At 39.7% G+C, this 16,137-nt stretch overlaps 1 protein-coding gene across 16 annotated transcripts in view; it reads left to right on the top strand.

Annotated features, from left to right (window-relative positions):
• The window catches only part of KIDINS220 (kinase D interacting substrate 220), a 103,671-nt gene that overhangs the window by 59,236 nt on the left and 28,298 nt on the right, over positions 1-16,137 (top strand). For all 16 annotated transcript variants that reach the window (XR_009248166.1, XR_009248167.1, XM_058682482.1 and 13 more), the window contains exons 23-24: positions 13,194-13,372; positions 14,686-14,912. Coding sequence is in view for 14 of the 16 variants with exons in the window: in XM_058682482.1 (XP_058538465.1) it covers positions 13,194-13,372; positions 14,686-14,912 (406 nt within the window). In the remaining 2 variants the exon portion in view is untranslated. The remainder of the gene's footprint in view (positions 1-13,193; positions 13,373-14,685; positions 14,913-16,137) is intronic.

The following is a 16,137-nucleotide window of genomic DNA, read 5'->3' as shown; positions in this document are numbered from 1 at the left end:
TTGTAAGACCAGAGAGTACCTGGAATGTTTCCGTAACAGCAAGGACAAGGGATTTGGTGTGGCTAAGAGAGGATTCAGTAAAGCGACGGGGTGGGAGGTGAGGTCAGGAAGGTGTGGAACATGGAAGATCATTGTAAAGGTTTTGGCTTTTACCCTAAGTAAAATGGAGATCCATTGCAGGGGTTTGAAAAAATTGTATCCGTACCCTGTATGCTCTAAGGTGCCTATTATTTGGCTGTATCAGTGTAACTTGGCATAAGTTAGGGAATCCTATTGACCTAAGGGAGCGTATTTTGAGAATCCTGTGTTGCGAAGGGGATGGGAGTGGATCTTGGTGGGAACATTAGGGTAAATAAAAAGTTGTGCAGAGTAGGTGGGGATCCCACAGTAAAGATGAAATGAATGATAGAGAATGGCACTTAACAGCGCGCCATGAAAATGAGAAAGCTAAGAAATGAACATGTGTAGACAGTCTGTTGCAGTGTAGTGAAGAAAACTGGTTATTTCTAAACATCTGCATTAATTTATGACTAATTTCCCTGTATGTCTTTCCTGTTGTAATAATTTCTTGTTTCTTACGATGATTTTATTCTTTATTTTCTAGTAAAATGTTGGATTTAGAAGCCTACTTTTTGGATCATTTTTTAAATTACCTTCTTTCCCTTGGACTTGCCAGCTGCATGGTTTGTCTCCCAACCCCCACATTTAAGCCCCTGGTTGAGAGTGAATGAAAGGTGGTTTCTGTAGCATTGGCTGATAGGTCAGTGGTGTAGAGGGCAACTAATGAGTTGCTTGTACAGTAATATTAATTTGATTTATGAGGACTATAAGATGGAAATGATGGTCATTGCGTGTCAACTTGGGCTCTACGGATAAAGAAAAATAATTGGTCAAAATTCAATGCACAAGCATCAAGTTTATCTGGAGTTCTGAACAGGCCTAGCCTGGCTCTCCAGCCCATTCTCATGCTTTATCTCTCTTGCTTTTTACCTTTCCACCTGCACTTCTCTGTGGCCCATCCTTCCTCCCCCACCTTATTCTTCTGGTCACCTCTTAAATGCCACAGCCTCAAGAATCCTTTTGTGACCGGCATACCCCATTCCCCAAGATTTTACTAGATGTGTTCCATATATACTGGTGTGTTCCTTCATAGCACTTAACATGGTTACCTTTCTATAAATATTTGCATTTCTCCTTAATATTTGTTTCCTGAACTAGACTGTTAACTCCACGACTGTAACTTCCTTAAACCTTGCTGAATTCCTCGCTTTAGACGTTCTTGGTATGGAGTAGGCAGTAGTGATTATTTCTGAGAGAATAAAGAAATATGATGATGACATTTGGATCGAGCAAAGTATGGATTAGGGGAAGGTGGTAAATGAGAAGCCACATTTTATCTTGAAGAGAATACTATTCATAAAGACACCTGATCTTTGCTTCTAAATGTGGGTAATATGTTTCCTTTGTTATTATACTAGTTCCCTGGGTTAGGCACATAGTAAGTTCTCAGTACATAGCAATTGAATGGTAATTACATATTTCAGTCAGCACCTAGTAGTTTCCACCTTTTGTTGGGTGGTACAACAGAATCAAAACAATGTATTTCATAGTCATTTCCTTGTGACTGTGAGTTTACCACATTTCTAAGGTTTCTTGCATTTATAATCCTTTTATGAATGCCATGGTTTGGAATTACTTCATATTGGCCCACCTTTAGACAGGCCCCTCCCACTTCAGCTCCTACCAACAGGCTGTTGTCAGTATTGTTAGAAAGGCCTTACGAGTTAGCTGGACTCCCATTTTTGCTATGCTAAACATTTTGATCAGGTTCGTTCATTGACAAATATTTATAGAGTCTTTTATGTATTGGGCATACGCTAATAAAAGTACTGCTTAGTATTACTTGAGTCTTCAGTATATGCCACACGTTGGATTAAGCAGTTGGCATGGATTTTTCAATTTCATGCTAACTCTGGGAGGCGAAGAGTGGGAGTTACTTGGGATCACCCAGCTACCACCACTGGAGCTTCCCCAGACCTATTTCTGGAAGCCAGGAGATGATCTGTAACTACATAGCAAGGCAGCAGATCTGAGATAATTACAAATACAGGACTATACTAATTTTAGTTTTATTTCCAGATATGTTTTGTTCATTTTCAGATGAGTATTTAGAATTATTGATTATACATCAATGGGAATATTATTATGTATCAACGGGCAGATAGGAAATTTTCCAGAGGATTGAATTTCTGCTGTATTAAAAAAATGCGGACTCTTACCAACTTATGTAAAACCCCAAATAAATGCTTTATTCAGTTCTAATTGTGTCTAGTAACTGCAATAGGTTCTGTAGGGAATGCTTAAAAAAACCAGTTGTGCTATTTGACACTTAAACAGCTGGTGCCTCTGTTTTTTAAGCCTTTATATCATTTTTATATGCATTAGGTGGCTGTAATTTTTTTAGGTAGCTTTTCATTTGCTTTAAATAGGATAAAATTGATTTTAAAAATATTTTCTCATTTAAACTCAGGATGCCATGTTAAGTAATTTTATGGAAATAAAAGAAAAATAAAAAGAACAAAGAAAGAATTTTAAATGTTCCAAAGTTGTGCGTTTCTAACTCCAACATGAAAAAAGTATATTAACTAAGGTTGTTTGAAATCTGAAATAAAAAACTCAACTTCTCTAAAGTATATGTTTTGATATGTAAAACAAAAATATTACCTGTGCAGGTTTACAGTTCGTTTTATAATACGGTACGAGTATTATGCACGTTTACGTTTAAAAAAACCCAAGTCTGATCACTGAAGGACTCACGTTTGCCACCAGACTGTCTGTCTGTCTGTCATCTATATGAAGTTATTTTTTTCAACAGACATTTATGATTTCAGAATTTCAAGTCAAAATATTTTTAAGACTCTTTGAAATAGGAGAATAAACAACGAAAGTGCTCGGAAGCCGAAACAGGTAACGGGAGTGGCCGCTGTAGAGCTCTGCCGCCAGCAGCTCCTGGTAGCAATGTCCGGGAAGTCCACAAGGTGGGAGTATTTCACTAGAGACATTATGAGCATGTTCAGCCAAGAAACAAGCCCTACTTCATTTTGCTCTTCCCGTTCCAGAGCAGGAAAACAAGGAAAGCACTTAAGTTTAAATATGAATATCTGACACTTTAAAGCTTAATTTCCATGCCTGTTTTTTAAAAGTGGCTTCACAGGACGTTCGTAAGTACGTAAGTACCGAGACTCTTGAGCATAGGCAAATGAGTGGTTATCTGATTTTATGGCATGGTCTTTATTAAGTTTAGTACTACCTTTTCCTCCTCAAATTCTTTTACATGCGCTTTTGGGAAAAGGGTGGGTATGAAAAAAGGGGAGTATTTGAAAGATATAAATAAATAAAATTAAATTAAATTTAAAAAATCTAATACAAATACTAAAGATTTGTATTAGATTAAAAGTGTTAAATTCTAAACATTGTAGAACTTGGGTTCTATTCTTATTAAACATTAAATCTTGAAGATAGCTTATCTAATAAAGGTTTTGTTTTGTTTTTTTTAAATTTTTTTTTAACGTTTTATTTATTTTTGAGACAGGAAGAGACAGAGTATGAGCAGGGGAGGGTCAGAGAGAGGGAGACACAGAATCTGAAACAGGCTCCAGGCTCTGAGCTGTCAGCACAGAGCCCGACGTGGGGCTCGAACTCACGGACGGCGAGATCGTGACCTGAGCCGAAGTCGGCCGCTTCACCGACTGAGCCACCCAGGCGCCCCTGAAGGTTTTGTTTTAATCTGAGGCGTATTCATAGACAAACTTTGATTTCAGAACCTTCATTCCGTATACCTCCTTTTCAGAGTTTTATTTCAAAACATTTGCTTCCTCTAGATGGTTAATGGAAGAATCTTTAAGAATTCCAAAAGGAAACAATAATAGGAACATCTCTTACTGTTTGGTAGCACCTCCCAATATTAGTAGTGTTCCTCAAGCAGCTATGAAAATCGGATCTCATTTACTTTTATCAGAATATTTTTTTAATACATCTTAGTACAAACTCTTGGTATGGAACAATGGGCTTTACATTTTTATGATAGGTAGTATTTTCATATTGAGTCAGTTGCAATTATTTTGCCTCTCTTAACCTCTTTACCGAAGTCTTCTGTTATTACCCTAGCTTGAAACTATTGTTTTATTATCTGAATTGGTATTATCTGATCACTTGCGTGGCAGCAACTGGGTGGGCATTGGGCTGTAGTACATGGTTTCTCAGGCTTCCCCCCTCCCCCCCCAGTGGAAACCTTTTTGCAAATTAAATCTTATGCACAACCCCAGTAAATAAAGCAGAATGAATATAAGTTAATTGACTCAAATTAGAATATTTCCTAATAAATTCAGTTAGAAAAATGAGCTGTTCTGAAGAACATACTAAAATTGAAACATGTAGGGGCGCCTGGGTGGCTCAGTTGGTTGAGCGTCCGACTTTGGCTCAGGTCATGATCTCGCGGTCTGTGAGTTCGGGCCCCACGTCAGGCTCTGTGCTGACAGGTCAGAGCCTGGAGCCTGCTTCAGATTCTGTGTCTCCCTCTCTCCCTGCCCCTCCCCTGCTCATGCGCGCGCTCTCTCTCTCTCTCTCTCTCTCTCTGTCAAAATAAATAAACATTAAAAAATTTTTTTTTTTAATTGAAACATGTGGATGATCCCTGCATGCTTACCTTGACATAAACCTCTCTTTGTTTCTGTACTTAGTTTTGGTAATATAATATCAAGAAAATTCTGAATCCTAAGTAGATTCAAATGTTACCAATTTTTATTTTATTTAAAAAACAATTTTTTTTAACGTTTTATTTATTTTTGAGACAGAGAGACAGAGCATGAACGGGGGAGGGTCAGAGAGAGAGGGAGACACAGAATCTGAAACAGGCTCCAGGCTCTGAGCTGTGAGCACAGAGCCCGACGCGGGGCTCGAACTCACGGACCGCAAGATCATGACCTGAGCCGAAGTCGGCTGCTTAACCGACTGAGCCACCCAGGCGCCCCAAATGTTACCAATTTTTAAACGTGCTTTGCAGTGGCAGGATGTTTTCAATTAATTTGGCTTCATTGGTCGGTCACCAGGCTTATGTGACATCTGCTCACATTTCTTCTAATTGGTTGAAGTGCTGGGTGCTGCTTCTCTGACAAGGTCCTGTCACCTGAGTCATGTCATAAACTAGCACTGATTTCTGAACTGTTTATTACGCTCTGACTTGGGCACATCAGGTGGAGTAGTGCACTCGCTTGCCTAACTTCATGAAGAGGAAAGTGCTGGACTGGATTAATTAAAAAATAAAAAATAAATTAAAAAAAAAAAAAGGAATTTATATCTGCACCTGAAAATGGAGGAAAAACCTTATTTCAAAGTCTGCAAAAAATTAAAACAAAAAATCAGGATGACCTGAGGCTTATATGTCGGTCTTCTTCAATGCATTAAAATTTAATATGTAACAGTGTTCTATCTTATTATGTTTTAAGGAGTTAAAAATATGTAAATCATTACTTAAGAACTCTGAACCCTGTCTGTGGCCCCCAGTTTGAGCCAGTGCAGGGAGCGGGGCACAGGCTTTTGAATCAGGCCGGATGGGCACCAGCTCTGCCACTTACATCGGAGGTGACGTCAGGCCAGTTGCTTCACATCTCTGAGCCTCGGTTTCCTCATGTTAAAAGTTGAAATGGTACCTCATGGAATGTTTGGGAGATGGAAATTAGGTAAAGTAGATAAAACACCTGGCTCAGAGAATGGCAGGCTGTAGATGTTCGTATACAAATACTAGTACTTTAAAAAATTTTCTTCTCGGGGCGCCTGGGTGGCGCAGTCGGTTAAGCGTCCGACTTCAGCCAGGTCACGATCTCGCGGTCCGTGAGTTCGAGCCCCGCGTCAGGCTCTGGGCTGATGGCTCGGAGCCTGGAGCCTGTTTCCGATTCTGCGTCTCCCTCTCTCTCTGCCCCTCCCCCATTCATGCTCTGTCTCTCTCTGTCCCAAAAATAAATAAAAAACGTTGAAAAAAAAATAAATAAAGGCTTTATCCTTTAAAAAAAAAAAAAAAATTTTCTTCTCAATTCCTTATAACCTTCGAATATATTTTTGCTGTCAGATTACATGTAAGAACACACGTAATTTACATGTGTGTTCTTCACAGCATCTTACACAACACACAGAAATGAAGGGCGGTGCCTTATCTGTAATGTACATGAGCCAGTGCAGATACCTCTTTGAGCTTTTGTATTTTACCCTTCCTGTTTGTCGATCCTTTCTCATCCCTGTAGTTACCAAACTTGCAACCTTAAAGCCAAGTTAAGTTATGCTTCCGGCGTCATTTTTGCACCAAAACCCAGGGAGCTCAGATGTGGAAGGGACAGCATAGGCCAGGGCTTTCCTTCATTACTTTGAGAGAGAGAACATCTCCCACGTGGTGGGTGTGGGAAGCATCCACAGGGCCGTCCACAAGATGGAAGAGAGCTACTTCAGCCCTCTGAAATAAGGAAACTGGAATTGAGAGAGGTTACAGGACTTGGCCCAAATCACACAGTTACCCAGTGACCCAGCCTTTCAAGTAAATTAAAAAAAAAATTTTTTTTTAGTATTTATCTTAGTGTAAGAGAGAGAGACAGAGAGCAACAGAGCATGAGCGGAGGAGGGGCAGACACAGAGGGAGACACAGAATCCAAAGCAGGCTCTAGGCTCTGAGCCGTCAGCACAGAGCCCGACACGGGGCTCGAATTCACGAACCAGGAGGTCATGACCTGAGCCGAAGTCAGACGCTCAACCGACTGAGCCACCCAGGGGTCGCTTAAGTTAATTTTGTTACACCTTTTAAATAGTTCATCTCGTTACTTTTACTTGTCAAACATTATAGCCTTATTCTGACTTAACCTGAGCTGGTGAAGTCTGGATTTAAGGAAAGCTGCCACAGTAAGTACCCTGTTCTGTCCTTTCAGAGCCCAGCCGGGGTGCAGTGTAGGTCTGTATTCCCAGAAATGACAGCCTGTAATGGAAAGCATCTAACATGTAAATAGGTAGTAAGTTTATACAATAGCCTCAAAGGGAGACTTTTACCCCAGACGTTGGTTACCCTATTTCCTTGGCTGTTGAACGCACTGCTGTTCATCACTGGATCGAATGGAATCCTCACTGGAGAGTATTAAGCTGCGTTTCTTTTCGAGTGTAAATGCTTCTGTGTCAAAATAATTCAATGCTTTAAAAAAAAAAGGGACAAGGAGATTTTTTAAATTCCACTATAATTAATGTATAGTGTTACATTAGCCGCAGCTGTACAATTCAGTGATTCCACACCTCTCAGTGCTCATAAGTGTGCCCTTATCCCAAGGATATTTTTATGGTCATAAAATTTTCCTTTATTTCTAGTCCTAGTTCATTTTTCAGTTTCTGACTACATTTGCTATTCAAGCTCAAAGAAAGAAGCAAGGATGGCCGCAACATATGAACAAGACGTGGCCAGCAGCACCGACTTGTAAAGAAGTAACTTGGATAAGGGAGAGCTGTGTCACATGAGGTCCTGGGTGTGGTGGCATCTCTGCCACCAAGGTCATGTCTTGTGCTGTCCATGTGAGTCCTAGCTGAAGTCCAGCTGCAGTTATGCAAATTGCGGTCTTAATGATAGTCTACTGAGTTCGCATATTGAGCACTTAAAAAATTTTTTTAAATGTTTATTTATTTTTGAGACAATGCGAGAGACAGAGTGCAAGCGGCGGAGGGGCAGACAGAGGGAGACACAGAATCCGAAGCGGGCTCCATCCAGGCCCTGAGCTGTCAGCACAGAGCCCGACGCGGGACTCGAACTCATGAACCATGAGATCACAACCTGAGCCCAAGTTGGATGCTCAGCCGACTGAGCCACTCAGGCGCCCCTAAAACTTTTTTTAAATTACATTACTACATGTTTCTTCCAGTGTAAAAAAGTAATCTTGGGCCTTAATATTCTGACCAGATAGGAAATACACACTGTCTTGAAAATATATACGCCTTCGGTGGGAGATAATCTTTTTAAAATGTAGAGGAAGCTGTTCTGCTAAGCAAAAGAGTAACATTGTTTAGCTCTCCCAGTGATTTATTTGGAAATTTAGACAAGTACTTTCATGGTTAGCATTATATAATCCTAACTGGATCGTCCTTAAACACATAAGTCAAACACATTAAATGCTTGAAACCAGAAACTAACAAACCTGAAGGCTTGGCATGATTATGTATTCACCGTGCCACATACACAAGTCCTTTGTTGTTTTCTAGTGCGGTTACTGAATAGGAAGCCTTGAAAATGCAGCATTACTTTTGTAAGCTTTGAAAAGTAGGTGCTAATGAGAACATTGGACACCGCGCTGTTGTTTTGAGAATGGGCTCTGACCACTGCATGCAGGCGCCCCTTTTCCCTTTGCTCCACTGCGTGTGCTGGGCTCGACACAGCCTTGTGCTTGTGGGCAGTTGTAGTTCCTGTTACTTTGTTACTTTTGTTACTTTAGCTATAGACGCCCTAGGCTAGTGGCCTTTCCAATATGATATGAAAGGTGACTCCTGGAATTGTTATCATGGTACTTTTGTAAGAATCGTAGGAGTGATTGAAGTTTAAGCGATGCAGCAAAGGCAGTACCTCAGAGGGAAATGTATAGCCGTAAATGCCGATGTTAAGGAGGAAGAAAGACCTTCATAGCTTAACTTTATACCTTGATTAACTAGGAAAAAAAGAACACATTTTTAAGGTTTCAAAGCTAGCAGAAGGAATGAAAAAATAAAGATTAGAGCCGAGATAAACAAAAGATTAGAATAACTATAGAATTGACCAAACCAAAAGTTGTTTCTTTGAAAAAGATCGACAAAATTGACAAACCTTCTACTACACTGACAAAGGAAAAAAGAACACACAAATAACTAAAATCAGAAAGTGACGGTATTACCACCAATCATACAAGAATAAAAAGAATTGCAAGAGAATATTCAGTAGGTGCAGAAAAGGCATTTGACAAAATCCAGCATCCTTTCACAATAGAAACACATAGAAAACTGGGAATACAAAGGAGCTTACTCAACATGAAAAGGCGTTTGTAAAAAAACCCACTGCTAACCTCATTCTCCGTGGCGAAACACTGCAAGTTTCCCCACTAAGACAGAACGTGATAAGGACCCCTGCTGCTGTGGGCTGCATGTGTCTCTCCCAAGTTCATATGTTGAAACCCTATTCCTCAATGTGATCATATTGGAGGTGGGGGCTCTGGGAGGTAAATAGGTTCAGATGAGGTCATGAGGGTAGAGTCCTGGGATTAGTGTCCTTACAAGAAGAGACAGTTAGCTGCAAACCAGGGAGAGGGTTCTCATCAGAACCTGACTGTGCTGGCACCATGATCTCAGACTTCCATACTCCAAGAACTGTAAGAAATAAATGTTTTTTACATCACCCAGTCTATGATATTTTGGTATAGCAGCCTGTAGCTGACTCAGACACCCACTTTCACTACCACTGTTCACTATTATACTGGAAGATCTAGTGAGTGCAATTGGACAAAAAGCAGGAGGAAAAGGATCCAAATTGGAAAGGAAGAAATAACACTATCTCCAATCGCAAATGATGTGATCCTATATATAGAAGATCTCAAGGAATCCACAAGAAAGCTGCTAGAGCTAATAAGTTCAACAAAGTTGCAGGCTACAGATCAACACAATATCGTTTGTGTTTCTGTACCTCTGCAGTGAACTATCTGAAAGGAAATTAACAAAGCAATTCTAGGGGTGCCTGGGGGCTCACTTGGTTAAGCATCCAACTCTTGATCTCAGCTCAGGTCTTGGTCTCAGGGTCTGTGAGTTCAAGCCCTGTGTTGGACACCACACTGGGTGTAGAGCCTACTGAAAAAGAAGCAGAAGCAGAAGCAGAAGCAGAAGAAAGCAATTAAATTTACTATTGCATCTAAAAGAATAAAATACCCAGAAATAATTAAGAAAAATGTTTTTAATGTTTATTTATTTTTGAGAGACAGAGAGAGACAGAGCATGAGCAGGGGAGGGGCAGAGAGAGAGGGAGACACGGAATCTGAAGCAGGCTCCAGGCTCTGAGCTGTCAGCACAGAGCCCGTCGCGGGGCTTGAGCTCACGAACCGCCAGATCATGACCTGAGCCAGAGTTGGACACTTAACCAACTGAGCCACCCAGGCGCCCCTGCCCCCCACCCCCAGGAATAAATGTAACCAACAAGGTTAAAGGCTTGTACAATGAAAACTATGAATTGCTAAATTAAAGAAGATCTAAAAAAATCTAAATGGAAATATATCTCATGTTCATCAATGGGAAGACTGACTATTAAGATGTCAGAACTACCCAAAGTGATCTACAGATTTAATACAATCCCTACCAAAATAGCCTTGTTTTGCAGAAATGGAAACCTGATTCTCAGATTCACATGAAATTGCAAAGCATCCCAAATAGCCAAAATAATCTTGAAAAGATTCTTCTTGAAAAAGAAGAAAGTTGGAGGACTCACACTTCTCAATTTCAAAACTTACTGCAGACCTACGGTGATGAAAACAATGAGGCACTGGCCTAAGAATGGGGAGATAGACCAATGAAATAGAATTGAACATTCAGAAATAAACTGATACATCTGTGGGCTGCTTGAGCTTTGATGAGGGTGCCAAGCCCATTTCATGGGAGAAAGAATGGTTTCTTCCACAAATGGTGCTGGGACGACTAGATCTCTACGTGCCAAAGAATGAAGTTGGACCCACATTTCACACCACGTATGAAAATGAACTCTTAAGTGGATCAACCTACTCTTTTCCAAGCGTAAATCTCTTTTCAATATCAGAAAGTGTAATTACAGTGAAAATTATTACAGAAGAATAGAGCTCTTTGGGAACAATGCATTTTTTCTTTGTATTCGTTCTACAAATATTTATTAAGCAAAAGTGATGTGACAGTATTCTGCTCTAGGCTCTGGAGATACAATAGTGAACAAAACTGAACCTCTTCCAAGCTTTAAAGGAACTTACGGTCTAGAGGGGGAATAGACATCAACAAAATAATTCCACTAATGACTATCAAATTCCGGTTGGGATATGTGGTGTGCAGGAAAGTAAATGTGCTACGAGGGTCTGCTCTTGGGAAAGACTTGCTTGAAGAGGCGGGGAGTTGGGTCGAGACAAAGGGGGAGTAGGAATTCGCGGGGTCAAGACCGAACAAGAGAGCGTAGTTAGCTCCTGAGGCGTTCTGGGTTTTCAGTGGGCTTTCCACACATGTGGACTTCACTTCCATCTTTTGTTTCACACCCATTGGCGGCGGTGCTGAGGAGCTATTTTCTGTCTGTGTTCCATCTCCATCCCGGAATCTCAAAAGTGCTCTGTGCATAGAGCGTTATTTAATAAATGGGCATTCACTGATCGAATGTATTTGAGCCCAGTAGGGGTTGAATTTGTCTTAAGGTAATAAAATTGTGAGGCAGTTAAGAGTGTTCTCTAAGTTTTTGAAGGAATTTTGTCTTCTTTTTAACCTTCTAGGATTAAATAATGACATTATCAGGCAGCTACTTTTAGATAAAGTGTGACAAGTCATGCCTTCTTCATAAATTATGCTTTTAGAACGTGTTTATATTTTGATTTAAAATAGAAATTTTTTCCCCCATGTAATTTAAGACCTCATTTTGAATGCAAGTGATTTGAATGGCTTATGTAATTTCTGCCAGGGAATTAATACGGACTTTCTATAAACCACTGTCATTTGTAATCAAAATGCCTTTAACTTACATTGCCGTTGGCATTAACAAGTATTGCTAGATTGGTAGCATAGAAAGAAATTGCATTTAAACTTACTAGGAGCTCATTGATGCCTGAGGCTTTATAATGCTTTCTGTGGGCCGTTTAACTGCTGGCAACTTTAATTCCCATGATTCATAATACTGGAAATTCAAATTCACTCTTAATTGAAAAGTGAAGTTACTTAAATTCTTTAAATACTAACCTTTGGAAAAATATCTGAAAAATAAAGACACATATGATTTTAGTGGCCCATTGCCAAAAGATTATCATTTACATAAATATCTCTTTCAGTGGAAGAGTTTAATGTATTGAGCTCAAAAGGTTAGAATCGAGACTTCAATCTGGAAACCAGCAGTAGACTGTTGGCTTGTGAACAGCAGTATTGTTCATCATATTGAGAACACTGTTCACATTCAAGTTTAAGCAGAGCTGGCATTAAAATTCAGTTAATTTGTTTCATGTGACTTGTCAGCTGTGTGTTTTTATCTAAATCTTTCTAGCTTCCCTTCTTAGTATTTTATGTTCCACTCCTGAAACAGATGAACTACCTTTTTAACTGTTTAAACTCTGAGATCTTGGCCACTTCTGCAAATGAGTCTTTGTAACCATTCTCCTAGGTTTTTCATTTCATTTAAAATATATCGCTGATCACTTTGAATGCCATTTTAATTTATTAAAAAGTAATCCCATCAGAGGGTTCTTCTGTTTTGTGCAGGTGGGCGTGAGTCCGTGCAAGGGACTCCCTGAGGCTCATTAGCACAAAATCCTTGTCCTTGTGTCCTCCCCAGCACCCTGTCTTTTCTTGTTTGCTAATCTTGTTCCCTGGGCTTTCCCTCGGATGGCTTTTAATATTTGGCTACTAGCCCAGGATTGGGTCTGAGCAGTAAAGAAATAGAAAATAAAACCTTTTTTGAAACAGGAAAAACCTGTACTAACTTTTTTTCTAGTGTATGTAATTTCTTTAAAAATTATCATTTACTTCTTTTCTTTGCAAGCTAAGGACGGTGGGATTCCATAATAAATGCGGGGTCGAGAGCTGGTCAACTTCTCTTGCCCAGTTGCGTGGCTTTGGGCGGGCTGGCTCATTTGTCTGAGGCTTGCTCTGCTGTGTGTAAAATGGTAACTCCTTTAACCTTCACCAAAAGGTCCTCATCCACATGTGAAGAGCCTGAAAAACCTGCTTTCTTTCCTGTTCCCTAGCCCGAGTCCTGCCTGTGGCCAAAGGCGTCCTAATTCTGACCTCACGCTTGTTATCTTAGTCATTTTGTAACTGCAAATTTTTTTGTCCTTAAAATTTTTTTATGATGTGTAATGTGTTATTTATTTTTATGAATAGATTTTAAGTTACATGTAGAATTTTCCTTTCTAATAGTGACATTAATGACCTTTTCCATTTGTTTCTTGTTGAAGGATATCAAAGAATATTCCAACAACTAAAGATGTTGAGCCACTGCTTGAAATAGACGGAGATATAAGAAACTTTGAAGTGTTCTTGTCTTCAAGGACCCCGGTTCTTGTGGCTCGAGACGTAAAAACCTTTTTGCCATGCACTGTAAACCTAGACCCCAAACTACGGGAAATTATTGCAGGTGGGTATTGGTGGTAAGTTTAATTTTTCTTATCTGAAGTCCTCAAAATGTTTCCCATTTCTAACTTAGCGATGTAAGTTTCTCTTGCTCCATGAGATACCAGGAAATACTGAACCAAGCACTACACAGGAGAATTTGTGGAATTGAGGATTAAGAATCTTGGCATTCCTTAGAAAATGTTAAGTAATGTTATTTATTAAATTCACTTTATTCTAATAGTTTTCATGAGAACCCACACACCTGACTTAACTGCTTTAGAGTCAGATTTTGAGATACAGTCACCATTTTAAGATGTCAGCCCATTATGGGGTGCCTGGGTGGCTCAGTCGGTTAGGCATCTGACTTCGACTCAGGGCATGATCTCACGGTTGGTGAGTTCGAGCCCTGCGTCAGGCTCTGTGCCCACAGCTCAGAGCCTGGAGCCCGCTTCGGATTCCGTGTCTTCTTCTCTCTCTGCCCCTCCCCCACTTGTGCTCTGTTTCTCTCTGTCTCTAAAAATAAATAAATGTAAAAAAAAAAAAATTAAGATGTCAGCCCATTGTAATTTTTCTGTGACCAAGCTTAATATAGGAGTGTTTATCCGAGGGGGCAAAATATGGTTATCTAAATTTTAACTTAAATTTGTGGACTGGAAATTGAGGATAGTGACATTGAAGTTTTGGAATCATTTCACTTGTCCTTGAGGCACCACTACATGCACATGCACACACACAAAATCTTTATCGAGACACATTATCTTTGGTGTGGCACTGCTGACCCGCCTTTGAGTTTTCCGGGAGTTGTGAAGAGAGAGCCTGAGACTACTTGTACGTTCTCTTTTTAGGTACTAGTTATAAGGCTGATGTCAAGGTGTGTTGTGTGGCCATGGAATTGGTTGTGGTTGTTCAGAGATGGATGAGTCATATGCTTTGCAAGCCCACAGCTTAGCGATCATTGTATTCATTAATATCAGACAGGTGTGAATTATTAATAGTAACACTTAATGGATCATAAACAATTGTTAGAATAGCACAAGTACCTTAAAAAGTCAAAGAAAAAATTATTGCTCTGGTAACTGAAGAGAAGAATCCAGATGGTGACTTTTCAAATGGTGACAAAAGCTTTAATGCAAACTAGTTGGGTTTTTCCTCTCTGGAATGACTATGGACAAGGTTTTCCGAGCCAAGATTTCCTGTCTCCTTTAAGCCAGTTGGAATTCTTGGCAAGTGAAAAAAGCATGTCTCTGTCTGGTAACCGAAGAAGGAGGTGATAGTTGGACTAATCACTAAAGTCCCGTTTTCTTTTGCCTTCTGGGGTATCATTTAATCTTTCAGATGTTCGTGCTGCGAGGGACCAGATTAATATCGGCGGACTTGCATACCCCCCGCTGCCTTTACACGAAGCTCCTCCAAGGCCACCGTCAGGCTACAGTCAGCCTCCGTCTGTCTGTTCTTCTTCTGCGTCCTTCAACGGACCGTTTGCAGGTGGGGTCGTGTCTCCACAGCCTCACAGCAGCTATTACAGTGGGATGACGGGACCCCAGCATCCATTCTACAACAGGGTAAGAGAGTGCTGGGAATCCTCAATTTTAAGAGCTTGTTTGGGGGAAATATCAGAAGTTTTCTGCTGTGGATTCTATTATTGTTTTGAAATGGCACTTTAGCTTTAAAATAGGAAAAATGTTAAGGTGGAATTTAAAGGACATGATTTTTTAAAAATCAAAAGAATTTTTCACTTGGACGGGTTCTAGATCTCAATGGAGTCTGAATGTTAGAGATGCTTTTTGTTTTTATAAGAAAGTGAACTCCACAGGGTCATCAGTGACTGTCCTGTGCTACGAAGGGAGCTGTTTCTCTATTTGTTCATAAAGAAATGTTGCATTTGTTATGTTTTGTGTAATTACATGGGCATTTAAAAACAATGGTGAACTTGAATTTCCACAGTAGTTTAGTAAACCCATATTTAATGTGTGTTACAGCTTTTAAGCATGAGATAATGATGGCAGATGCTGCTTGTAGGATTCAGATGTTATTGCCAAATAACGGTGGCCCATTTCTAAAGTTATATTTCAAGTTTTGGCAGTCATGTATAATTGTTTACTTAGTATAAATATGATAATTTTCTACTTGAAAAGATGAAAGCACGGGTATCAGTGGTGTACAGACCCTGTCAAGGTTAGTAGCCCAAGCTACACCCACCTTAATGATCTTAAATACTAACATTTCCTACTGGAAAATGGAGCATTGAACCCTCCTTGTGTACTTTCTGGAACCATACTCTAAGGTCCCTTACAGTTTCTTATTTTTGTTGTCTCCCTCTTTAGTTTAATTTGAGAAAAACATAGAGGCTAGTATTCATAGGAATACTAGGAGCCAACAACTGCATGCCTAAATAAATTTCACGTGAGCTAGGAAGAAAGTGAAGTTTAGAACAAATGTGGCAAAGAAGGAGTTCCAGAATTTAAATTAAAATTTCAGTTTTTGAAAAATGTTGGCCATCTAAGTACAGTTGACCCTTGAACAACACGGGTTTGAGCTGTGTGAATCCACTTACACCAAGAGGGTTTTTGGTGTTTTGTTTTGTTTTGTTTTGTTTTTTGATAAATACAGCACAGTACTGTAAATGTATCTTCTCTTCCTTATGACTTTTTTTCTCTAGCTTCCTTTATTATAAGAAAACAGTATACAATGCATACAACATGCAAAATATGTGTTATTTGATTGTTCTGGTCACCGGTAGGCTATTAGTAGTTAAGTTTTGGGGAAGTCAAAAGTTATGCATAGACT

The sequence above is a fragment of the Neofelis nebulosa genome, chromosome 9, assembly GCF_028018385.1.
Source record: "Neofelis nebulosa isolate mNeoNeb1 chromosome 9, mNeoNeb1.pri, whole genome shotgun sequence".
In the NCBI taxonomy this organism is placed as follows: domain Eukaryota; kingdom Metazoa; phylum Chordata; class Mammalia; order Carnivora; family Felidae; genus Neofelis; species Neofelis nebulosa.
The sequence above is the reverse complement of the archived record's forward strand: the minus strand, read 5'-3'. Positions and strand labels throughout refer to the sequence as shown.